The sequence below is a fragment of the Saimiri boliviensis genome, chromosome 1 (genome assembly GCF_048565385.1).
Source record: "Saimiri boliviensis isolate mSaiBol1 chromosome 1, mSaiBol1.pri, whole genome shotgun sequence".
NCBI lineage: Eukaryota > Metazoa > Chordata > Mammalia > Primates > Cebidae > Saimiri > Saimiri boliviensis.
Window position 1 is genome coordinate 44355302 of NC_133449.1, and position 26623 is coordinate 44381924.

General features: G+C 39.7%; 1 protein-coding gene across 1 annotated transcript in view; it reads left to right on the top strand.

The window, feature by feature from the left end:
- The window catches only part of CAMKMT (calmodulin-lysine N-methyltransferase), a 405821-nt gene that overhangs the window by 317799 nt on the left and 61399 nt on the right, over window positions 1-26623 (top strand). The window contains exons 4-6 of the mRNA XM_003926755.4: window positions 15773-15833; window positions 18129-18183; window positions 19241-19304. Coding sequence (XP_003926804.2) covers window positions 15773-15833; window positions 18129-18183; window positions 19241-19304 — 180 coding nt within the window. The remainder of the gene's footprint in view (window positions 1-15772; window positions 15834-18128; window positions 18184-19240; window positions 19305-26623) is intronic.

The window sequence follows — 26623 nt, forward strand, 5'->3', positions numbered from 1 at the left end:
GCTGAGATGTTCACCTTCCAGACCAGACGACATTGCTAGAGTAAGTTATGCTGCCTAACAAGCCCAATACTAGGACTGTTGAGTAAAATGCGCTGTTCTTGCACCTGGAACATGCACCTTCTAAATATCACTTACTCTCCAGGAAAGCTTGCATAAGTGTGTAGTGCGTGCATTCCACATGGGACACATGGCTTTCAGTTTGTTTGGAATTTAGCCATAGTGTTTACCTGCAAATGAGATAAAGCTGGACTCCAAGGCAGGGAAGTGCGTTAGAAATCAAATTCAGGTAACTCCAGGGAAGAAGCTTGCTTTTGCTGTTTTGGTATACCCTGTAACAAGTATGTGTCTGTGTCCAGGAAGTGGCTCAACACCCAAGACAGGGAACAGTAACAATTATTCCTAATACTTTCATTGTTCCACTCCATTTGGCATGTTGCTGCTCTTACATGACTTTTCAAGACATGACACAGCGCTATTTTATCTGTCTGTCTATCTATCTATCTATCTATCTGTCTATCTATCTATCTACCTATCTATCTATCTATCTATCTAGAGACAGAGTCTCACTCTGTCGCCCAGGCTGGAGTGCAGTGGTGCTGTCTCAGCTCACTGCAACCTCTGCCTCCCGGGTTCAGGCGATTCTCCAGCCTCAGCCTTCCATAACAAAGTGCTTATTTTAAAGGGAAAAGGATAATCTCATCAGAATGATGGCCTGATCATCCCACCCTGAGGACACTCCGCACAGCCGGCTTTCGTGGAAGGCATTACTTCCCCCAAGTAAAGGAATAAAACTGACAATGAAAGTCTTCCTTTTTCTTTTCTCTTTCTCTGTCTCTCTCTTTGCCACTGTGGGAAGGACATGCGATGTTTCTGGGAAAATCCATGTCATGTTTTCCCTTCTGCCAGGAGCTCTCTGGTCTGATTTTCTGGGTCTACCTGTCCTAGACGTGTTTCTTCTCACTTTCCGACATCCTCTCTGACCAGTGGAGATGGAGCATTTTCTCACCTAAGCCCAGATAGCTCACATCAGGAGATGTTCTTCTACGTGTGCTTTAGACCTCAGGAAAATTTCTTCTGCCCTTAGGTAGTTTTGTTACACTGAGGAGAAGGAAATTCGTTTGAAGAAAAAAATACAGCCGAGAACTGTGCTCAATATTGGAAAGGGAAAATCATACTTGAAGATGTTTTCTGTTGTTACTATGCTTGATTAACTAAATAAGCATTCACATCTAGTGTATATAGATGTAGAGCAGTTCCTTTCCAAAGCTGTGAGATTTAATTAACAAAGATAGTTATAATTCCATTGAAATAGACGTGTAATAAAGATTTAACTTCTAGGACCGTTTTGAAAGCCATCTAAAATATTTCCTGGTAGAGGTTTAAATTTGGATTATAGTGAAAATAAAATATTTTAACCAATCTAATTTGTTTAAAATGTTGCAAGCTAGAGCTCGCTGGTAATTTTATAGCTTTCATTTGAAAATACACACATACAATGATCTCTAGTCATTGGATTTAGAGTTGGAAGGAGGCTCAGAAATCAGTTCAGCTCTTCCATTTGTATTCTTGAAGTGAGAGCCCAAATAGGATTTATCCAAAGTCCCCAGATTGGTGATTGACAGAGCTATGAGAACTAGACACTAGTGCTCCTGATTCTAGGAGCAGCATCAGGGTTGAGTACAGAATGTAGTAAAAAGATATGGGGCCCTAGAGTTAGCGTGCGTGGGCCTGAACCCTGGCTGTGCGCTTCAGCTCACTGGTTTTCCATTTCTGCTGTACTTCATTGTGGCTTTTAGCTGGTCATAAGGATAATGCATACCTTACAGGGTTGTTTTAAGGATTAAATGTGGTCATCCATGTAAAGTACACAGCCCAGTGTTGGCCAAGTAGTAAGTGTTCAATAAGTGATGCTGCCACTGCCAATAATAATAGCTGGGCGTGGTGGCTCACACCTATAATCCTAGCACTTTGGGAGGCCAAGGCAGGTGGATCACCTGAGGTCAGGAGTTCAAGACCAGCCTGACTAACATGGCGAAACTCCTCTCTTCTAAAAATACAAAAATTAGCTGGGTGTGGTTGTGTGTGCCTGTAATTCCAGCTACTGAGGAGGCTGAGGCAGGAGAATCGCTTGAACCTAGGAATCAGAGGTTGCAGTGAGCCGAGATCGTGTCATGGCACTCCAGCCTGAATGACAGAGTGAGACTCTGTCTCAAAAAAACACAATAACACTAGCTAACACTAACTGAGCACTTATTAAGTACTATTCTGATTAATCCTCAGTCTATACCAGGCATCCCCAAACTACGGCCCCCTGAGGCCACATGCGGCCCCCTGAGGCCATTTTTCCGGCCCCCTGCCGCACTTCAGGAAGGGGCACCTCTTTCATTGGTGGTCAGTGAGAGGAGCACAGTATGTGGCGGCCCTCCAACGGTCTGAGGGACAGTGAACTGGCCCCCTGTGTAAAAAGTTTGGGGACGCCTGGTCTATACTATGGAGTAGATAGTGTTATTACTTTCAGATAAGGAATTGGAGAAGGAAGGAAAAGTTATATTGACTTGCTGAGGTCACAAATGTGTTAAGACTGAGAGCTGTCTTCGGAGTTCATGTCTTCACTCCCTGAGCCCTGTGGATGGGTTCTCCAGGAGCAGGGGAAGAAACAACATTGAAAAATAACTCATTTGGACCCTTGTTTTTGTAATTGAGAGGCAGCAGAGCCCAGAGGTTAAGAATAACAGATCTAGAGTCAGATTGCCTGGGCTCCAGTTCCAGCTCTGTGACTCAGTTTCTGTATGATTGGGGAGAAGGTTTCCAAACCTCCCTGTGCCTTGATTTCTTCCTCTGCTTCATAGTCCCTGGGCAGCATCAGCATTCCCTAAATGGTAGAGTGTCACAGGGCAGGCCTCCACCTGCCACCATTCTGGGATTCTCAGACGTTCTCTCCTACTCAGATGTTCTTTGTAACCTGGCTCCACAAACACAGGGAGGCCTGCCCTTAATCATAGATTGTACAGAGTGAGTCTGTTAATAGGTTAAAGTGGGAGGACAAGTGCAGAATGTGTATTGTCCATATACGTGGAATTACTGCTTTGGATCCATTTTCAAAGCTCCCATAACAAGGGCACATTTATCCTAAGTTCAGTTTTGTTTTGATTTTGTGGGTTATCCATGAGGAATAATAATGTCCCTGAAAGTACCATAAAAATGTAATTCAGGTTGATAAAATTCCCTGAATTGAAACTTGTTACAATAAGTAACAGCAATGGCAGCAATGGCAGCAGCATCATTTCTGTTTTTAATAGTACAAAAAAGGCTGGGCGTTGTGGCTCACGCCTGTAATCCAAGCACTTTGGGAGGCCGAGGCAAGCGGATCATGAGGTCAGGAGTTCGAGACCAGCCTGACCAACATGGCGAAACCCCATCTCTACCTAAAATACAAAAATTAGCCAGGCATGGTTGTGTACACCTGTAATCCCAGCTGCTCAGGAGGCTGAGGCAGGAGAATTGCTTGGACCCTGGAAGCAAAGATTGCAGTCAGGTGAGATCAAGCTACTGCACTCTAGCCTGGGCAACAGAGCGAAACTCCATCTAAAAAAAAAAAAAAAATCGCTCTCTGTTAGGCACTCTTCTAAATGTCTTACATGCATCATCTCATTTAATCCCCACAACACCCCATGAGAAGGTGTACTTTTATGGCTTACACTTAACAAATGAGAGAACTGAGGCATTACCCAACAATCTGACCAAAGTAGCTCCCACTCCCATAATTATTCTCTATTTCATTAATGTTTCTCTAAAACATTAACATGTTTTATTTTCTTCACAGCACCAATAACTGTCTGAAATGATCTTACTTATTATGTATTTTCCCTATGAAAGTTACTTAGGCAAAGGCCTTGTTTTAATCACTGCTGTATCTCCAGCTTCTACAACAGGCCTGGCTGCCTTGATAATTGTATGTTGCATGAGTGAATGAGGCTTAAAAAGTTTAAATACCTTTGGGAGGCTGAGGCAGGAAGATCACAAGGTCAGGAGTTTGAGAACAGCCTGGCTAACATGGTGAAACCCCATCTCTACAAAAAATTAAAAATGTAAGCCGGGCACAGTGGCTCAAGCCTGTAATCCCAGCACTTTGGGAGGCTGAGGCGGGTGGATCACGAGGTCGAGAGATCGAGACCATCCTGGTCAACAAGGTGAAACCCCGTCTCTACTAAAAATACAAAACATTAGCTGGGCATGGTGGTGTGTGCCTGTAATCCCAGCTACTCAGGAGGCTGAGGCAGGAGAATTGCCTGAACCCAGGAGGCGGAGTTTGCGGTGAGCCGAGATCGCGCCATTGCACTCCAGCCTGGGTAACAAGAGTGAAACTCCGTCTCCAAAAAAAAAAAAAAAAAAAATGTAGCTGGGCATGCTGGTGGGTGCCTGTAATCCCAGCCACTCAGGAGGTTGAGGCAGGAGAATGGCTTGAAACCAGAAGATGGAGGTTGCAGTGAGCCAAGATTGCACCACTGCATTCCATCCTGGGCGAAAGAGTGGAACTCTCTGTCTTAAAAAAAAAAAAAAAAGTTTAAATATCTTGCCCAAGATCACAGAACCATAAGAGCCAGCATTCAAGCTGAACTCTAACTCTGCAAGATGAGAGCTGGTTTCCTGCTGTAGCTTTTTATAGTTGAAGGCCCCTAGACATAATCTAACCCAAGGCTATCATTTTGCAGATGAGGTTACCGAAGCGCAGAAAGGATAAATTACTTCCTAACATCCCACAGTTTGTTAGAGGCAGAGCCAGAATCAGACCCCAGATCCCTAGGTAGTTTTTTTTTTTTGCACCATGAATTCAGCCTCCTCATTTCATATAAAATTGAAGGAAAATCCTATATGCGTCTGCTGTACATCATCCACCCACTTATTCATGCCATAAACCTAAGTCATACTTGACACTTCCCTCTCCCTTACCACCCCCTTCATCTAATTAACTAGTAAGTCTTGTCAGTGTACCTTCTAAATATATCCCAAATCTTTCCAGTTTTCTTCATCTCTGCTAACCATCACCCAAGCCACCAGCAGCTCTCACCTGGATATGAGCAGTAGCTTCCTGCCTAGTTTCCCTGCCTCCTCTTGCCCACTTTCATCTACTTTCTTAGAGTAGCCAGAATTATCTTTTAAACTGTATTATAAATCTGGTCCTACCACTGTGCTGCTTAGAACATATTATTTATTCTAAGGTGTGACTAAACATTCTTAATGAGGGACCAGGTGCACTGGCTCACGCCTGTAGTCCCGGCACTTTGGGAGGCCGAGGCGGATGGATCACAAGGTCAGGAGATCAAGACCATCCTGGCCAACATGGGGAAACCCTGTCTTTACTAAAAATACAAAATTAGCCAGGTGTGGTGGCACATGCCTATAGTCCCAGCTACTCAGGAGGCTGAGGCAGGAGAGTTGATTGAACCCAGATGGTGGAGGTTGCAGTGAGCCAAGATCACGCCATTGCACTCCAGCCTGGTGACAGAGCGAGACTCCATCTCAGAAAAAAAAGAAAAAAAAATTTATTAACATGGCCTCTGGGCCTCGGGGCTCCGGCCCCTAGCCACCTCTTCTCCAGTCTTATGTTGTATTACTCTTTTCCTTTCTCATTCATTCTACAGCTCCACTGACCTTATTTTCATTCCTACAGCATTAAGCCTTCTTCTTAGAACTTTATTTCATGGAGCTCCCCTTCTGTGGACCACTTCTTCCACTCTGTCCTCCTCTTCCTTCTCTATTGTGCTCTTCCTCATCGGGGTCTCAGCTAGACTGAAGCCCCAGTGACCATGCTGTCTCCATCCCTGCTGATCCTCAGGGCCTGGAACGTTGTAGATGCCCAGTAAATATTTGCAGAGCGTTCTGTAGTCCTCTTGCGGATTTCTGCACTGGGTTGACACATCAGTGACAAAGCAGAAATGGGAATTGGATTAAAAGAAAAGAGAGGCTGGGTATGGTTGCTCATGACTGTAATCCCAGCACTTTGGGAGGCCAAGGTGGGCAGATCACAAAGTCAAGAGATCAAGACCATCCTGGCCAACATAGTGAAACCCCGTCTCTACTACAAATACAAAAATTAGCTGGGCATGGTGGCGTGTGCATGTAGTCCCAGCTACTTGGGAGGCTGAGGCAGGAGAATCACTTGAACCCAGGAGGTGGAGGTTGCAGTGAGCTGAGATTGCGCCACTGCACTCCAGCCTGATGACAGAGTGAGACTCCATGTGAAAAAAAAGAAAAGAAAAGAAAATTAGAGTACAAACACTGACACTAGCCCAGGAAGCTTACATACTCATTCCAACATGAGCAGCTTTTCTTTTTAGTAACACCTACCAGTGCATTTCTTCTTCCAGAAGGTTTGATAGCTTAGCTAAGTGTGTACTGGCCTCTCCACTTGAGTCTCAGATTTGAGAGAGGCTTTTTTTTTTTTTCTTTTTCTGACTCCTGTGTGATAGGCTTGATCACTTACTTTGAGGGAGCCAGAGATGTTGCTTCGATGGACATCAGCTGATCACAGAAAAACCGTATGTCTGCTGTGAGAGCGGGGTGTGTCATCATGGAGCAAGTACAAGCAGTTGGTGGGGAGGAGGGAGCCAGTGGTGCTGCTTGCTGGATGCTGTCTAGCAAAGCCTGCGGACTGCCCTCCAGGGTGAACTCTGAGAGGTGAAAAGCTCTCAAATGGAAGTGATCTTAGAAGGCCTATGCTTAGCTGGATCCTCATGTCACTGAATTTTAGGATTTGCTCAGTCTTCACGGTAATAATAGTTGTGTTGTTTCCAGATTAACTATGAAACTTGAGATTGAAAATAATTCTAAGCTGGGTGCAGTGGCTCATCCCTGTAATCCCAGCACTTTGGTAGGCTGAGGCAGGAGGACCACCTGAGCCCAGGAGTTGAGACCAGCCTGGGTAACATAGTGAAACTCTATCTCTACCCAAAGTAGAAAAATTAGCTGGGTGTAGTGGTATGCACGTGTAGTCTCAGCTACTCGGGAGGCAATCACCGAAGCCTAGGAAGTCAAGGCTGCAGTGAACCATGGTGTTACCACTGTACTCCAGCCTTGGTGACAGAGATCCTGTCTCAAAAAATAAAATAATTCTAAACTAGCTACTTCACTAACAATAACAACAACAAAGTGGTCGCATATATTAAGCAGATTGCATTGCCAATTTTCCACCTCACTCTTGCCACACACACAGCCAGCTTTTCCTGTTTTAGTGTTGGCTGGCTATAGGCTTTCTGAAATCTGACAAGTTCAACAGGCTCAGTTCTGATGGAAGCATCTGCAGGGAACCTAGCCTTTGTTCAAAAGAAAATGCGATGAAACCAAATGACCATGGATATACAAGTGTAGTATGATGTTCTTCCTTTTCCAGGCAGAACTCTTGTTTAACCAGTGCTTTTATGGAGGCCCAAAGAATGAAGGATGCCTTTGCTCCTATGAAATAAACTCATTTGATTTATACAGAAAGCACTCAAGAATAGGAAATGATATTCTTCTGAATAACTTTTAGGGGAGTGTCCTAATTCACGACATGTGTTCAGAAAATACAGTATCTAGAATAAACTATTTAAAAGTTTGCGGATGCTGTTTTTATATTAACACTTTAGCTACTATAAATGCCACTTTGGGTTCTGCATTTGAGGATTCAGCCAACCTCAGATCCAAAATATTCTGGGAAAAAAAATACTAAAAATAACACAAGTATTTTTATTTTATTTTATTTCATTTTATTTTTTGGGAGTCATGGAACTAATCCTCCACAAATGCTGAGGGGCAACTGTACTTCTAAAAGGAGTTGAAGAGGACTGAACTAAGGAGAATTGATTGAAAGTTGTTTAAGAAGCAGTTATATCCCCATTTCAGGTGACTGGGCGACTGTTCCTCCTCTACTCCAACAGAAAACTAGGGGTGTATTCTTTGGAGAGGGTTAAACTTGGGGTTCTGGGATTGGGAGACACCAAGTATGGTTGAAATCGGAGAATATGAGATACCAAGTGGAGTGACTAAGTGAACATATGCAGACTGAACGCTGAGCCCCACACCCTCACCTCACTCACCTACACTCAGCCTTCTTTACTTTCAGAATTACCAGATAACTGAGGAAAGCTTTTAATGTGACGTACCAAAACCAAGAAATAGAAAACAGCAACTTCAAGAAAACAGACTTTATAAAGATGAGAAAACGTAAACTATAATTAATATTTTCAAATAATTAAAGCATTGCATTTGTGAAATAGGAATAGGATGCTATGTAAAAGAAATACTCAGAGAATGACCATCAGTAACAATAGCATAAATTAAAAGAAAAAGAAAAAGATTGGAAGATAAAGTTAAGGACATCTCCAAGAAAGTAGAAAACAATAAGAGATGCAAAGCAAGAAAGAAAAGATTTTTTAAAATAAAAACATGAGTTCAGGAGAGTCAACATCCAAATAATGACAGTTCCAGAAGAAGAGAACAGAGAAATACAGAGACAAAGAAATAATCTATGATACTTTATAAGACACTTTCCAGGAACTGAAGAACATGGAGTTGCTGGGTTGAAATCACTCACTGAATCATGCAAATTCTTAATCATTTACCTCTCATACCCTCTTTTTCAAGAAACCACTGGAGGATGTTTTACACTGAAATGAGAGAATACACCAAGAAAGAGGAAGACAACATGGGTAGAGGAAACTAGTGATGGGACCCAGGAGAAAGGCAAAAGGAGTCTGGGATAATAGTGAAGATTAGGCTGTCAGCTGTGCACCAAGGAGAGAGGGCATTCAGTCCAGACTGAGGCAGGTCAGAAGATACCAAGAGAGATTTCCTCATAAGGTTGGTAGAACACCCGTTATGAATGAATGTATTGAGAGGAGAAATTGACAACTGGAGTTTGAGATTGCATAAAAATCTTAGCAAATGAGGTGGGAAAAGACCTTTATGAACTACAAAGAAAACAAAAAGTTGTGCAAAAGAAAAAAATCATAGTTTACTACATAGCTCAGTTTTATTTCATAGTCATAATAAAATTAACTAGGGAGTGGTCTTACCAAAATTTTAACCTTATAACTATTATTGTAATATTAAAATATAATATAAGCAGATGGTGTGAGGTGGATAAGGGGCACACGTGTGACGGGAGAAGAGGAATAGAGATAAAAGCAAAAAATGCTAATTTTGCACAGTGCGGGGTGGGGGGGTCAATAGATTTTGCCTGAAACTGAAAAATCAAGAGGCAATGATACAAACTTATTATGTAGAAATATAGACATTACCAGAAGAGTTAGCTAAAAGAGTTGCAAGTGATAGTTTCTGGGGAAGCAGAAATACTGGGGAGAGGAGCTGGGTACTACTATTTATTGTAACCATTCTAATAGATCTCAGTGGCTCTCTAAACTACATGTCTGTATAACTAATTTGGAAAGAGAATCCTTTAAAAAGACCATTTTATTCCCACAAATAAGAATGTGAAAACTTTCAAAAGTAGCAGCTTTATTGAGATATAATTCACATACCATACAATTCATCCAGTGGTACTTAGTATATTCACAGACTTGTGCAACCGTCACCACAATTTTAGAACATTTTGTCATCTCCAAAAGAAACCTCATACCCATTAGCTATCATGCTCCATTTACACCTAACCATCGCAGCCCTAGGCAATTATCGTGTCACATGCCATCTTTATGAATATACCTATTCTGGACACTTCAAATAAATAAAAACATACAACATGTGGTCCTTTGAAACTGATTTCTTTTACTCAGTACAGTCATACCTTGGAGATATTTCGGGTTTGGTCCCAAACTACTGCAATTAAGTGAATATCACAATAAAGTAAATCACACAAATTCTTTGCTTTCCCAGCGCATATAAAAGTTTTGCACTATACTGTAGCTTAAGTGTGCAATATTATTGTGTCTAAAAAATGCACATACCTTACTAAAAATACTTTGTTGCTAAAAAATGCTAATGATCATCTTAGCTTTCTGTGAGTTGTAACCGTTTTGCTGGTAGAGGGTCTCGCCTTGATGATGACTGCTAACTCATCAGGGTGATGGTTGCTGACGGTTGGGGTGGCTGTGGCAATTTCTTAAAATAAGACAACAATGCAATTTGCCACATTGATTGACTTTTCCTTTCAGGAAAGTTTTCTCTGTAGCATGCGATGCTGTTTGACAGCATTTTACCCAAGTAGAACTTCTTTCAAAATTGGAGTCAGTCCTCTCAAAGCCTGCCACTGCTTTATCAACTCAGTTTATGTAATATTCTAAATCCTTTGTTGTAATTTTGACAGTGCTCACAGCATCTTCACCAGGACACGATTCCATCTCAAGAAACTAGTTTCTGGCCCGGCGCGGTGGCTCAAGCTTGTAATCCCAGCACTTTGGGAGGCCGAGGCGGGTGGATCACGAGGTCGAGAGATCGAGACCATCCTGGTCAACATGGTGAAACCCCGTCTCTACTAAAAATACAAAAAATTAGCTGGGCATGGTGGCGCGTGCCTGTAATCCCAGCTACTCAGGAGGCTGAGGCAGGAGAATTGCCTGAACCCAGGAGGCGGAGGTTGCGGTGAGCCGAAAAAAGAAAAGAAACTAGTTTCTTTACCCATGTGTTAGAAGCAATTCCTTGTCCTTTCAGTTTTAATCATGAGATTGAAGCAATTCCTCAGGCTCCATTTCTCTCATTCTAGTTCTCTTGCTATTTCCACCTCTCAAAATCATCTATGAATGCTGAAATCAACTTCTTCCAACTCCTGTTAACATTGATATTTTGACCTCCTCCCATGACTCACAAATATCCTTAATGGCATCTCGAATGGTGAATCCTTTCCAGGTTTTCTTTTTTTTTTTTTTTTTTTGAAACGGAGTTTCGCTCTTGTTACCCAGGCTGGAGTGCAATGGCGTGATATCAGCTCATTGCAACCTCCACCTCCTGGGTTCAGGCAATTCTCCTGCCTCTGCCTCCTGAGTAGCTGGGATTACAGGTACGCGCCACCATGCCCAGCTGATTTTTCATATTTTTAGTAGAGACGGGGTTTCACCATGTTGACCAGGTTGGTCTTTATCTCTTGACCCTGTGATCCACCGGCCTCGGCCTCCCAAAGTGCTGGGATTACAGGCGTGAGCCACCGCGCCCAGCCCCTTTCCAGGTTTTCCAACAACTTTGCTCAAATCCATCAGAAGAATCACTGTATTTGGCAGCTATATCCTTATGAAATACATTTCTGAAATAATAAGATGTGAAAGTCGGAATTACTTCTTGATCCATGGGCTGCAGAATGGATGCTGTGTTAGCAGGCATGAAAACAACATTAATCTCCTTGTGTATCTCTATCAGAGCCCTTTGGTGACCAGGTGCATTGTCTATGAGCAGTATATAATATTTGGAAGGGAATTGCTTTTTTTTTCTTGAGCAGTAGGTCTTAACAGTGAGCTTAAAATGTTCAGTAAACCATGCAATAACCAGTTGTGCTATCATCCAGGGTTTATTGCTCCATTTATAGAGCACAGGCACAGTAGATTTAGCATAATTCCTTTTCTCTTCTTCTTTTTTTTTTTTTTTTTTTTTTTATAAGAGACAGAGTCTCACTATGTTGTCTAGGGTGGAGTACAGTGGTTATTGACATATGCAATCATAGCCCGCTTAGGCTCAAACTCCTGGGCTTACCAAAGCAATCCTCCTGCCTCACCATCCTGAGTAGACTGATAGGCACCTGCCACTGAGCCTGGCTAGATTTAGCATAATTCTTAAGCACCCTGTGATTTTCAGAATGGTGACTGAGCATTGGCATCAACTTAGTCACCAGCTGCACTAGCCCCCAAGAGAGTCAGCCTGTCCTTCCTATCTTTGAAGCCAGGCAGTGAATTCTCTCTAGCTACCAAAGTCCTAGATGGCATCTTCTTCCAATGGAAAGCTGTCTGTCTACACTGAAAATCTGTTGTTTATTGTAGTCACCGTCATCACTGATCTTAGCTACATCTTCTGGATAACTTGCTACAGCTTCTACATCAGCACTTACTGCTTTGCCTTGCACTTCTCTGTTACAGAAATGGCTTCTTTATTAAACATTTTGAACCAGCCTCCACTAGCTTCAAACTTTTCTTCTACAAGATTCCTCACCTTTAGCTTTAATAAAATTGAAGACTTAGGGCCTTGCTCTGGATTGGGCTTTGGCTTAAGGGAATGTTGTGGCTGTTTTGATCTTCTATCCGGACCACTAAAACTTTCTCCATATCAGCAATAAGGCTGTTTCACCTTCTTATCATTGGTGTGTTCACTGGAGTGACACTTGTATGTTCCTTCTGGAACTTTTCTTTTACATGCACAACTTGTCTGTTTAGTGCAAGAGGCCTAGTTTTCAGCCTATGTCAGCTTTCAACATGCCTTCTCCATTAAGTGGAATCATTTCTATCTTTTAATTTAAAGTGAGAGACAGGTAACTATTCCTTTCACTTGAACACTCGGAGACCATTGTAGGTTTATTAATTAGCCTAATAATAGGGAGGCCTGGGGAGAGGGAGAGAAATGGGGGAATGCCAATTGGTGGAGCACTCAGAACACACACAAGATTTATTGATTAAGTTTGCTAGCTATCTTATATGGGTGCAATTCATGCCACCCCAAAACAGTTACAAAGGTCATTGATCACAGATCGCCATAACAGACGCAACAATAATGAAAAACTTTTGAAATATTTTGAGAATGACCAAAATCTGACACAGACTAATTGAGCACATGCTGTTGGAAAAATGGCACCAGTGGACTTGCTCAGTGCAGGGTTGCCACAAACCTTCAATTTGTAAAAGTAGATAGGCAGCATCTACAAAGCACAATAAAGAAAACTGCAATAAAATTGGGTATTGCCTTTATAATGTTTCCAGTTCCATCCATGTTGTAGCATGTATCAGTTCTTCTTTTTATTGTCAAATAATAGTCCATTGTATGGATGTATCACATTTTATTTATCCATTCATCAGTTGATGGACATTTGGGTTGTTTCCACTTTGGGGCTATTAAGAACAATACTGCTATGAGCATTCATGTACAAGTTTTTGTTGGACATATTTTGATTTCTCTTGGGTAGCAGTGGAGTTGCTCAATCATATTGTAATCTACATTTAACCTTTTAAAGAACTGCTAGACAATTTTCCAAAGTGGCTACATGATTTTATATTCTTACCAGCAGTGCAGGAGGGTTCCAGTTTCTCCGCATCCTCACCAACCCAACATTCGTTATTGTCTGACATTTTTTACTGTAGCAATCCTAGTAGGTGTGAAGTGGTATCTCATTTAGTTTTTGATTTTCACTGAGATAACTTTTAAAAACTTAGATTAGAAAAAATAAAGTATGTTGAAAAAACTCCATCTGGGCAAGGCTTTGAGGAAACAAACACTCTTATTAGGAGTATAATTTGGTACACATTTTATGGAGGTCAGTTTGATATATTAAAATGAAAAATATATGTAACCTCGGCTTAAATTTTAGTTAGATGCTCTTTCCCTGTCATTTTTTTAAAACCTCAAAGCCATAAAGGCATGAAGAAATTCATTATTGTGGTGACTGTATCAACTTGGTATACAGCATTATCTTATGCTCTTCCTTCAGAAACTTTTATTTATACTTTGGTCTTTATAGAGTTCTTTTTATGTGGAGACATGGCCAGGTATTAGGATCTGGGGATCCAAGAATAGGAACAGGTCAACATGGCTTTCCATTTTTCTGGTTATGGGGATAATCATTTTGGATTCATATATTCTCTCTTCCACTCTTCCATCTCTCTTTGCTGGAGAATAACATTAACACAAGTTTTCTTTTTCTTTGAGCTTATTATGTGTTAGGAACCATTCTAAACATAGTGCATGTATTTTACTCATTTAACTCTCAGGCCAATCCTGTGAGGTTGATGATACTGCAATGATGATATTTTACAAATGAGGAGTGTGAGATATTGAGAGGTTAAGTAACCTGTCCAAGGTCACTCCACAAGGGAATGGCAGAGCTCGCACTGGAGCTCAGGAAGTCTGGCTCCAAAATATCTGTGATCTTAACTGCCACACTCCACTGCCTCCCTGACTTTGCTCTTAAATATGACTCCAAACACTTCTTGATGGTTTTCCTTGTTTCTCCCCCAAGCCGTCGTTCCTACCAGAAAGGCCAGGGAGATGGAGGTAGTATGTACACCTGACTGGGCTTTCCTGCAGCAAATGTTCTATAAAGTCATCTCTTTGCTGTTTATATATTTACCCTCTGAATCTCTTAGGATTTTACTTAACATTTCTTTGCCATCCTCTTCTCTGAAATGTTTGGATATCTTACTCCTTAAAGTTGGAGGTTCATCTAGGGGAAAAATATTAAGCCTTTTTTAGATGTTTCAACCCTGCATTAAGGCCCATCAGCGGAGTGCTTGGTGCTGAGTCAGAGAACATTTGCTACCCTTTCCCAGGACTGCATGGAGCTCTCAGCCTCAAGAAGTACAGGATGCCTGGTATTCCGCCTGATCTTTAGGTGTGATTATTTGGGGGGAAGACATAATTTTTATAAGGTTATAGTTTATACTAATCATAAGGGTAATATATGCTTATTGTAAAAATGTTGGAAAATACAAAAAAGCATAAAGAAAAAAATTAAAAACACTTATAATCCTACCATCCTGTGATAAAAACTAGAAACTACAATTTCCAAGCATGTTCGTCTTCCCTTTAAGCAATTCATATCCATTTCATGAAGACTAAGTATTTGAAATTTGTGATTGACGGATGATAATTTTAGAAAATGTCCGTCCATGCAATTTAGCAAGTAGAATTATTGTTAAATTTAAAGGTGTACCAAAGTTGGTGAAATTAAAATTTCTTAATCTTATACTCCAGTTTGATTTTATTTATCTGAAGAAAGAAATAATTGTGGCTGGGCATGGTGGCTCAGGCCTGTAATCCCAGCACTTTGAGAGGCTGAGGCAAGCGGATCACAAGGTGAGGAGTTCGAGACCAGCCTGACCAACATGATGAAACCCTGTCTCTACTAAAAATACAAAAATTAGCTGGGCATGGTGGTGCACACCTGTAATCCCAGCTATTCAGGAGGCTGAGGCAGGAGAATTGCTTGAACCTGGGAGGCAGAGGTTGCAGGGAGCTGAGATTGTGCTGCTGCACTCCAGCCTAGGTGATAGAGCAAGACTCTGTCAAGAAAGAAAGAAAGAAGGAAAGGAAGGAAAGAAAGAAAGAGAAAGGAAGAAAAGAGAGAGAAAGAGAAAGAAGGAAGGAAGGAAAGAAAGAAGAAAAGAAAGAAAGAAAGAATTGTGTATACTTTAAAATATTAGCATGGAATCAAACAAAAAAGTATAGTGACATCAGTGGTTTTATTTGCTCCTGTGTGTGATTGTCCCATTTATTTTTGCCTAATATGGGCTGCATATATATAAGTAAGTCTTCAACTGATATTAATTAATTGTATGTGCACAAGATTAAGATCTACTTGAAATACCATCAAAATTTAACTCGTGATTTTGGTTGTTAACTGTTTTGGCTGCCTTGTGATCAAAATTTAGTAAAGTATATTTAGGATATTTTTCTATTATCCTGGGGGAAAGGGTTATAAATCTCACTATTATAAAAATAACAATAAAAAACATTTATGGAATGATATAAGTAATAACTATGTTAAGTTTGATTCAAGCTGAAATGGTTTGTAATGAAAATGATTTTTAAAAGACATTTCTTTAAAAAATTACTTCTATGATCAAAAGGTTCATCCTCTTGTGTTTTCTAGGCATCTGGCCATCCGAAGAGGTTTTGGCTTACTACTGCCTCAAGCACAATAATATATTCAGGTACAGAGCTGCATTTAAGATATTCTTTAGCTCATCATAGACATTGAATCAAATATTAAAAATTGCCATGATTACATTCTTCAAATTAAATTGTTAAAAAAAAATAAGAAGAGGCCAGGTGCGGTGGCTCAAGCCTGTAATCCCAGCACTTTGGGAGGCCGAGGCGGGTGGATCACGAGGTCAGGAGATCGAGACCATCCTGGTCAACATGGTGAAACCCCGTCTCTACTAAAAATACAAAAAAAATTAGCTGGGCATGGTGGCGCGTGCCTGTAATCCCAGCTACTCAGGAGGCTGAGGCAGGAGAATTGCCTGAACCCGGGAGGCGGAGGTTGCGGTGAGCCGAGATCGCGCCATTACACTCCAGCCTGGGTAACAAGAGTGAAACTCTGTCTCAAAAAAAAAAAAAAAAAGGAAAAAAAAAATAAGAAAGAAAACAGAAAGGAAGAAAAGGAAAACAGAAAGAAAGGGGAAAAAAGTTCACAGTGAACACATGTTGCTTCTGAAATGAAATCTGAATTGCCTTGGGTACTAATATTGCACAGCAAGATTTTCGCTGTATGTCAAAGGCTTTTGATTTCCACTCAAGGCATTTTATTTCACTTTGATTTGGGGGAAACAAAAGTGAAGCACCAATCAATCCTTACTGACTGTGAAGGTCACAAAAAAAAAAAAAACCAATAAAGACATTCTTTAAACTTCTGCTAAGGAAGTCACTACAGAATGTCTGATAAATAAATACCTCAAGCTATTATTTAAAGATGCCATCCCACCCCTGGTTTTAAAAGTATTTTTATATATCTAACAATATGTGTTTGTGAACTATAAATTCTATAAATTACCGTTAAGATTCATGCTATAGAAATAAGTGTTTTTAACTGTTAGTATGCATTACGGATCAAACCCATGGATGAAATTTAGGAAAAAGAAAATAATAAACTTTATTTGAAAATTCTAAAGATGTTTGGTAGACCTAGAAAATAGAAGTTAATTTTTAAAAATTTTAATTCTCATTTTATAAAAGTCATTCAATATATACTTCCTGAATCGCCCATTCTGATTCCAGATAAACCACTAGTGATCATAGTATGCGTTTTAACAGTATGCACTTACAAGATTGGGTCAATAATATGTATTTTTTTAAGCTCTGTGGGTCCATATTTACCAACCAGTCTATAATTGCTTTGAACAACCAAACCACTCATTCAGTGTGTTTTGCAATATTAATATCCTTGCCTGGCTTCTTCTCCTCCCTTTCCCCCTCTTCCCACCTCTCCCTCTGTTTTAATTTTGCTTTTCTTTTTTTTTTTTTTTTTTTTTCTCCTCTTGAGGTAATAAACTTCCCAAACTGGGAAGAGGAAACAATCCTAAGAGTCTAAGCATATAAATAAGAACAAGGCAATTTTGAATGTGGGCTGCAGAGCTGCCCTGGAAGGCTGGCATTTGCTCATCTCGCTGTGCTTAAGCTTGACTGGAGCTCCAATCAGCGAGCAGTGGGCCAGGGCGAGAATGTCACACATTGAGGGCTGATATTTAGGCACAAAGGGAAAGGTAAGTGCAGAGTGCCACCCTAGACTGTCAGCTTTAACGCTGAGCCGCTTTACTTTGAGCAGTGAAGTCAGAGCCCAGTCATCACTCTAGCCTGGGTTTGCTGGCTTACCCATATTATGTCCCTGCATTGTTTGTTCACTGTGTTGTGTTGGGGTCAATTGTGATTTAAGTGTTAATTGCTAAATGCTCTTTGTGTAATTGTTCTTTATGGGGGCCATTCAGCGTTCCAAAATGTTTCAGTTTGTTTTAGAATTTTTTTTTAAATTCAGGATTGCATCTGTTTATTTTGTGTGTTGTGTGTATGTGACTATAATATAGGTATATACACACTCATATATATTCTTCATTTACTTGTCTAACTGTTTTTGAAGGAATGAATGTGGATTAACAGTGTTATCCTTTCCTAACAATTATCTTTCGCTACTCTAGCTAGTTTAGTTCTAAAAGACAGCGCCATTGACAAGGGAAAAAAGGGAACCTTCTCAGATTTTTCAGCTCAGCGGTGGTAATGTTGCAGTGAACACTAATGAGGGAACCCCCACTGATTTGCCTGCTTTGTGACTTTTCTATTTCATAATTATTTTTAAAACGCAAAACGACATGAGGTAGCCTAGTCATGTCTCTACAACTTCCTGGTAGCGCCGTTCTTACTGCAGATGGCAATTTGTTCTTGTAACATATATCTCTCTCTGACCATTTTCATCTAATTTGTATGGGTTCTACCATTTCTTTTCTCTCTTTCAGGGCCCTTGCTGTGTGTGAGCTAGGGGGTGGCATGACATGCTTGGCTGGGCTCATGGTAGGTCTTTTCTCCATTCCAATCCCATTCAGAGAGAGGAACAAAAGGAAAAATGTTCCAGGGCCTCCAACTGCTGGGTCAGAGAACCGCCAACAGCATCAGCTGCGGTCAAGCTGCCGGGTCTTGAGAGACCTTCTAGATTGACTTACTTTCGGATCATATTGATTTTATGGTTGCCTCGATGAGCAGAAACATTTTACCTCAGTGCAGTCAATATTGCTTGTTGTGACATTCCAGGCCTCGCACAGTCTTTCTTTGCCATAGCGAAAGCATTTTTTTTTTTTTTCAGATTATAGTCCCATTTGCTAAGATACAGGAATAGCCCGGCGAATCACAGTTGGAGCACCATGATATAGCTGCTAATGTTTTGCCTGCATTATTACACCAACAAACATGATCCAGAGCGCTCAGTAATTAGATTCTTTTGAATTAGATTGGCCATTCAGGAACGTCGTTCCCCATTCTCTGGGTTCTGAGTCATGTATTCAGGAGATATTATGTAGCAGCACAGTGCATTAGACAAGTTTTTATGTCTCTACAAATAAAAGCATATTGTTACACTGATTGGCATTTGACAAACCTGTCGCTCTTATACAATGTGTCGAGGTTACAGCCCAATGTGCGAGCATGTCAAAGCTCACAAAAAAATTACCCTCACAAAGCCATCTGCCTGCAATGCAAAGTTATATGAAGGGCATCAGGCAGTCAGACAGAAGCAAGCTGAAAGGCAGAGTGACAGCCTTGTATGATGGCTCTACTAGATAAACAGAAGCCCACAAATGAAAGCCTCTCAGAATACCATCATCCGCTGTCACAATGCAATTACCGAACAGAATGATAGCAAGATAGAGGCTCCCGCAAATGGAATGATAAAAGTATTGACTGATTTGATTGAATGATTAAAATAATGCAGACATAAAATGAAAAAAGATTGAAGATTGTTACAGAGAAATAGGTGAGGAAGCATGATACTGAAGGCTTGTCACTCCTGTCTTCACTTCCACACAGACAAGCATATTTGCTCATTGTTTGCTGTGCTCCCTTTTTTTTTTTTCAGGTTGCTATTTCTGCAGATGTCAAAGAAGTTCTGTTAACTGATGGGAATGAAAAGGCCATCAGAAGTATCCTTATTCAGATAGAAAACCGGTTTGTTGTGCTCATTCCTTTTTCCCGGCTGAGTAACAATTGATATAAAGAAAGACAGCATGGGGTATTAAAAGAGAGTTTCCCCCCCCCCACATACATGATAAGTAATTAAGAAAAAGTAGAAATATATGAATTCCTTGCATACGACTCTGTGGGTTTTTTTCTTTCGATAGATTTTTATAGACATCTGTCATTAAAGGAGCCTATGTTTTGTGGACCTCCCGAGGCAATAAGAAAATTTGTTTCGTAATAATTTTCAAGCATTCTTGTTCTTTTATTCCCATTGGAATTTACCAGTGTAAAATAAATTATTTGGTATTTACTGTATCAGATATTGCTTGCAAATATTAACGTCAGCTTCATATTTGTTATTACATTGATGGACATGATATTGTATGTACCATGTAATATTGTGCCTGCTCTAATTGCTGATGAGTTACCTACATTTCCCACTGGAAACAGCTGTCGGTTCTTCATTATTTCCTTTTATTTAGCATTATACAAGCTATCTCTGTTTTTCTGCTATGCTATTACAGTTCAAACTCCATTATATTAGATTATGCTTTACTAATATGTACATAGAGTTCATGAAAATTGAACTGTACTTTAAGAAAGCAAGCATAATTTGTGGCTACTTTAGCAGTCGAGCTGATTTGTTCAGGGACAGTTAGCAGCTGTTAGAAACTGAGAGGAAAAGTAGAAGGTATGTTTGCTTTGGATTTATTTTTTATTTATTTATTTATTTTGGTGTGCCTTACATTTACATTATGAAGGAGACAGTCTACTTATTTGAATTTTAAGCTCCTAAACTGCCAAAGCAGTTCGGATTTCTGTGGCATCTTACATGCAATCTATTTCTGATTTTCTTCCCGACTTCTGCCGTATGATTTTTTGAAAATATGCAGCAGCTTCATCAAGCTGCTCAACAGGAGGAAGGAGGTATGAGAGAAACACGGTAGCTAATATTGTTCAGTAACACTTGTGTGCTCCGCAGAGCCCCACCCAGCTAATTGCCTGACAGACTTAAAAAAAAAAAAATTCAGGAAGGAAAAACAGCCAATCACAATCCTGGCCTTTCACACAAGGGAAAGAGATCACAAAAGGTGCTTCCTTTTTTAAAATGCAGGATTTTAATCACGTTCTTGAGACTGTCTCAAGTTTTTCAAAATATTCCTGAAGATGAGCAAATGTTGTTTCATTCACTCTGCTTTATTCTGAGTTATTTCGCGCCTGTATCCATGTATCATTTCACTGTGCTCCTCCTCCTTATGTCAGGGAATACAGAGCAAGAGGAAGCTCAGGTATGCCAGCTCAGCCCCAGCGGATTTTTAGAGGGTGTGGGGAGCAGGATTACTGGACAACAGAAGATTATTTTAGCCACAGAAACTTTCAGCTTGGGCCCAGTAACCTAAGGTTTTCTTCAAGTCAGCAGGTGTCTTATTTAATAGCATCAGAAACCAATTAGAACTCTTATCAAACTATGGGAAACATCTGTAGTCTGTATGTAAATCTACTTGTACTAAAATTATTATTGAGCTCAACTACAGAGCTTCCAAAGAAGGGAAGCAATGCTAATGTCATTAATTAACACACCTTTGCTTTAAACAACAAAGATGCCATGCCAGCTTTTAAAATCAGAGAGGAAATCTCAGATTCTGTATTCATTCCGCCGGCCTTTCAAAGAAATGATTGGTACAGCCCCCTCCCACGAAAATGGATTTTTAACATTTGGTCCTCAGAAGCTCAGCCCTGAGAGTGCTTTATTGTGCTGGGTTTTACAATGGGTTTAATATAGCGGGGTGCCAAAGGGCAGGAGGGGAAGAACTTTACAATGTAGATAAAGTAGGTCTTTTCAGGATGCAGACCAAAACTGGTTTTATTTCATCTCTTAGGACTTTCCTGATGGAGTTCAGTTTTTACCATGCAGTTGTTCTATGTTTGTGTGCCTTTTTCTGTTGTAACTAGATCTAATTTTTTTTAATTAAGAGAAAAAGCATGCATAAAGCCTTAAAATTGGCAATGTGTTTTTCCTGCTTTTAATACTAATGTTATTCTTGATTTGCTAACAGAGCTTAAAATTGGCATTCGTTATCATCTGTTTTACTGACTGAGGTTAATATGAATGATTTTTTTTTCTATTTATGTGCCCACTTTCTGTAAGAATAACTAATTCACTGAATCACATACTGTTGATGCATATAGATGGAAACAAACTCATTTAAAAATTACTGTTTACATCTTTCCTTTAAAATTTTAGGAAGTCTAAATTATATAGCAGTTGTGGGATATTATTCAAAAATTACTTTCTAAAAAGTAAAAGTGGATGTCAACAAAAACGGGGGAGAAACATTGCCAGAAGCCAGAAAATCTCTTAGTAAAGCTGCTAATTATTCTTAATGGGCAAGATGAGCACATTAAGAAACAAATGAATACATCAGTGAAATGTAATTGAAAATCGACCTGGCAATGGCATATCACATCTGAGTATTGGCCTGTATTATTATTCTCATCATTTTTTGAATTATTTTTGTGGTTCTTGGCTTCTGAATTTAATGAATCCAGTGGAATCTTCTTAGTCTCTTAGGCCTCTAAGATTCTGATTTTTACCTTTTTTTAAAAAAAAAAATAGCATCTTCTGATGTTTCCTTTTAATTTTATATTATTTCTATTTGTTTTAGTATGTGAGGCAATGAATGGATTGGTTCTGAATCATTATATCACAGAGGCATGTGAACCAGTTTGGAGGTTATTTACTATCTCCCTAAAATGTATCAAATGGATTCCCTATGTCTTCTTGAGCTTTCCATCTTAACTCTGAAAAGCTAGATGTTGATCTGATTTATTAAACATAGATGTATGGAAAGATATTAAGACTTGAGGTAAAAATGAATTTTTTTAAGTCACAAATATTTTCTTAGACTGCTGGGTCATTTTTCCCTAAGGTCTCCTCGGTCCTTAAACTGCATTGCTGGATCTACTAACCCAAAGCCCCCATTTCCGAGAGCTCCTCTTCCCTAAAGATGCCATTTTATCTATACCCAAGAGAACAAAGGAGGAATTAGAAATGGGATTATTTGGTTTGTCCAGTTCTCAAATTTATTCTCAAACAGTGTGAAATGTGTTCCTTTTTTTTTTTTTTTTTTTTTTTTTTTTTTTTGCCAATGCCCCTTTAGTGTAAAGAAAGAAATCTTCAACTGCCCACATATAATAATTACTCCATCAGGTTTGTAGCTTGCGATAACAGTGACCTAGGAATAGGGGAGAGACATGGTATACTGAGTTATTATTGATGCCAAGCCTCTTCTAAATTATAATGAATAAATGCAGAACTCCTGAAGGTGAGCAGCCCTCTCTGGTTTCAATCACTAATGTGCCCAGCATAAGCACTCTGTCTTAGTAAATGTCTAGGAGTTCTATGCAGAAAACTCCAATGTTTGGTGACCCATTTCTCTGTGCCCCTGACTCAAGTATCTTATCTCCATAGTATGCACGGTGTGGATCATGATCTTGGACTTAAGATTCTCCAAAAATGGGTTAATCTCCTGCGCTTTTTAAAGGAGACATCCCGGTTTAACATTATTTTTATTTAATAGAATCCCTGACTTGAGTAACTAATGAGCAAAGCTTCATGTGGACTGTGCAGCCTGCGTCATAGGTGGCTGGCAGTGTGGAAATCCCAGGCTCCTGTGTCCAAGTTCCTTCCTCCAATGCCAGCTGTACTTCCATCTACCGATGAGTCATAAGTAAACTCTATGTGCCTCACATTGGGTAGCAGCTCAACAAATATATATTTTTTGGAGTTAAAATTAATTCAACCAGTATTTATGGCGTGTCATTACAGGTGCTACAGATACAGTAGTGAACAAGAAAGGTCTAGGATCTATCCTTGTGGGACACAGATTTTGCCTTGGCTGGAACACGTTTATACACATGAAGGACAGGAGTCCTCTGATAACTTCCAGTTATTTAAATTCTACAATATAAGTGTTTACATAATTAATACTAACTTTTTTTTTTTTCCTTTTTGTGGAGAACGGAATCTTGCTATGTTGTCCAGGTAGGTCTTAAACTCCTGGGCTCAAGCTATCCTTCTGCCTCCACATCCCTAAGTGTTGAGATTACAGGCATGAGCTACTGTGGCCAGTTCAGGTGACTAATTCTAAGCAGCAGAGAAAGAAAATAAAGTGTAACTGCCAAACCTCATGTTAGTTACTTTACCAGCCTCTTCATCCTACCAAATATTTTGCCTGAATTATTTACTAAGATAATGAGTTGATATGAATTGGGCACCTACTATGTACCAGGCCCATCATATGTGATATTCCATTAAGCCTAACAAATAGGTATCATTATTTCTATTTTAGAGATGGAGCTTAGGGAGGTTAATTAACCCAAGGACATACAGCCACCATCAGAACCAGCACTGGAAGCCAAGTTCCTTTGACTTCAAAGCTTATGTTTTTTCCACTTAAACCATTCTGTGGCACCAAAAACTAAAATGATTTGGGGAACATCATCTTTCATTTCCTTACCACGCTCTGGAAATAAAGGCCTTTCATCCATAAACTTTAACAGTTGGCTTTGCTAACAGAGAGTATAGTACCTCTGTGTCCGCTTCTCAATTCATTTGAGTAAAAAGCACATTTAAGAATATTTTGCAGCCTTAAATTAGCAAATATTGCCACATCAATCATTAAAAAAAATTGAGAGATCAAAATGAATAGGATTTATATTATAATCTCATAGTTTCCTACCCTCATTTTTGGTGCTTCAGCGAAAATAAAGATAACATAAACCAAGAAAGTGGTGCTCTGTGAATCACAGTGTTACTATTTTAAAAATATTTTCTTGCTTAAAGAACATGCTAACTCTCAAAATGTATATATAACTACTGATAAATATAATAATTTCTTATTGCAGGAGTAGGCTGATATTTTTAACAATATGATATATACATGTAACATGTATATAATTTGTTCAAATTATTACTATTATAAAAATATTTTTTAAGAATAAAAATCAACTGAAACAAAATTGAAATGGAGCCCTACCCCTAAACAGTGCTTTACTTGAGAAGAAAACCTAGAGATAGAATTCTGGTTTCCTTTTAGCTGCAAACATCTATCCTGTAGCTCTGGAAGTCCAGTTGCCTAGACAAGGGGATTGGAGGCAATTACTCTGTATTCATCTAATCAGAAATCACATGAAGGCTTTCTTTGCAGCCAGCCCCTCCCACTGAAGTCCTCCAGAATGTGGGTGCGGTTCAGAGAACATGATTTGGTCCATTGTGTTGAACACCATCCTGGACATATTGACTCAATGTGATTGAATTTCCTTTATTACCCTGAGGTGACACAGAAGAATGATAAAATCTATTATAGGACACAGTGCCATCCAGAAGAACCATCAAACTCTGACCTAAGGTAAAGGGTAGGTGGGGAGCAGGATATCTGAATTTATCTCATAAGGTAATATTTTTAAATACTAGACATTTTTTCTTCTCATGCTCATTTTAATATTTAAAAAAATCTCTTAAACCACAAACTATATTTCCTGTCCAGTTCTAAAAATAAAGCAGCCTAAATACTGCTGTGGATTTTTTTTTTTTGAAAAAATTGCTTCTAGAATATAAATACATACGTTTGCTTCAATCTTACCACCTGGAGTCACAGGTTTATAAATTGTATAAAAGTATATAGTGTTAAGATGTTTACTAAAAATTATTAATAGGTTTTCTGAGTTATGTAATTTAAATTCCCTGTGACTATTTTATAAAAAGTATTACCTCCACTAACAAAATAATATGTTTTGCTTGATAGATTAGTCATGTACTCACACAGCTCTACAGGTGTACTGGGCACATGATGGTATGCCGTTGGATGCCATGGAAACTCTAAGTAGGGTGTGGCCAGAGTGTGGGGGAACTTAATCAAAAACAGTTGTCAGTTGACTCTTTACTAATTTTGTTCTTCTCAGAATAAAGATGTCAGCTGTCCTTTTCTCCAAGACGTTTCATTTAGAAGACTTTCCTGAAATACTTTCTTCCTGAAATAGACAGAACTGTAGGCCGATGTGTCATTTTAGTTAATCAAAACAAGTAGGCAAATTAGTCTCTTTTATTTTTTTAATGAATGTAATTTAACGGTATTTAATTTGCATACAGGAAAGTTCACCCAGGAAGAAAAAAGTCTGCATTATAGCACTTTGGTAAACCTCAACAAAGACCTTCATTAGGAGACCTAATTGATTTTTCCTACCCACCCATGGGGGAAGAAAGCTATCACAGTACCTGCTTATTCACTCAGAGAAGAAATGGGTGTGCCTAGTGGTTCAAGCAGAGATTTGGGTTAAAAAGGCCTGTGGCTCTGTTTTTGCAGGGAGAACTTGGCCAATGCTTGCTTTGAGCATTCAGGAAATCTGTTTTTCTGAGCAATAGGAGAACATCCCTTGTCTGCTCGGTGTCCTCCCCATGGGCCCAATTTAATTCAGCTTGCAACCTTCAGTGAAATTATTTTATTTCTTGTTTATTTAAACCTGCCTTATTCCAAAAGAGGGATTTTGAGGCTTCTTATGGTGACACAGAATATACCGTATAAAATAAATGGGAAAGTGAGGGCAGTTGGAAATTGGAAAGCCAGGAAAAGATGATGAAGGCAGGAATAGAGGTCAGTAGAAAACATATATGCGATAGGGGTTCTTGTGGCTGTTACAGTCAGTCCACACATTTGGCTCTGAGTTGCACAGGTGCTGGAACAGACAGGAAAAGATCAACTCTAAGACTTACAGTGCTGGGAGGTGAAAGCAACATCCCTTGATCTGCAGTCCAGTCTTTCCTGGTGCTGAAACCCGACAATTTTTTCTGACGGGCCCTTGCAAATATTGCACTGGGTGATGTAATGAATCGGCTCCTGAAAACCTGTCTTCCATAAATGTGGTTCTTTTGTACAAGTCCTTCCATGCCAAAGGCCAAAGCTTAAGTCTGAGAAGACAGTTCTTCAGGGGACCTTTCATTGAACTGACTTTCTTCAGTAATTAATTTTCTCAAAGATTCTTCAGGATTTTTTCCATCTTTTTCTTCTCACTTCCTCTCAAGTCTCAACCTGCTGCTCCTCCCCACCCCTCCCCAGTAGCATTTAGGAGATTGGAAATACCTTCACACTGGAAAGTCTCAGAAAGCTGACATTGCCCTCCCTGCTGACAGAGAGGCTTGCCTTTGGAATCCTTGTCCTTTTAAGCAAGTAGGACATGGCACCTATGGGACAGTTATTTTCCACCAGCCCTCATAACTCTGGGG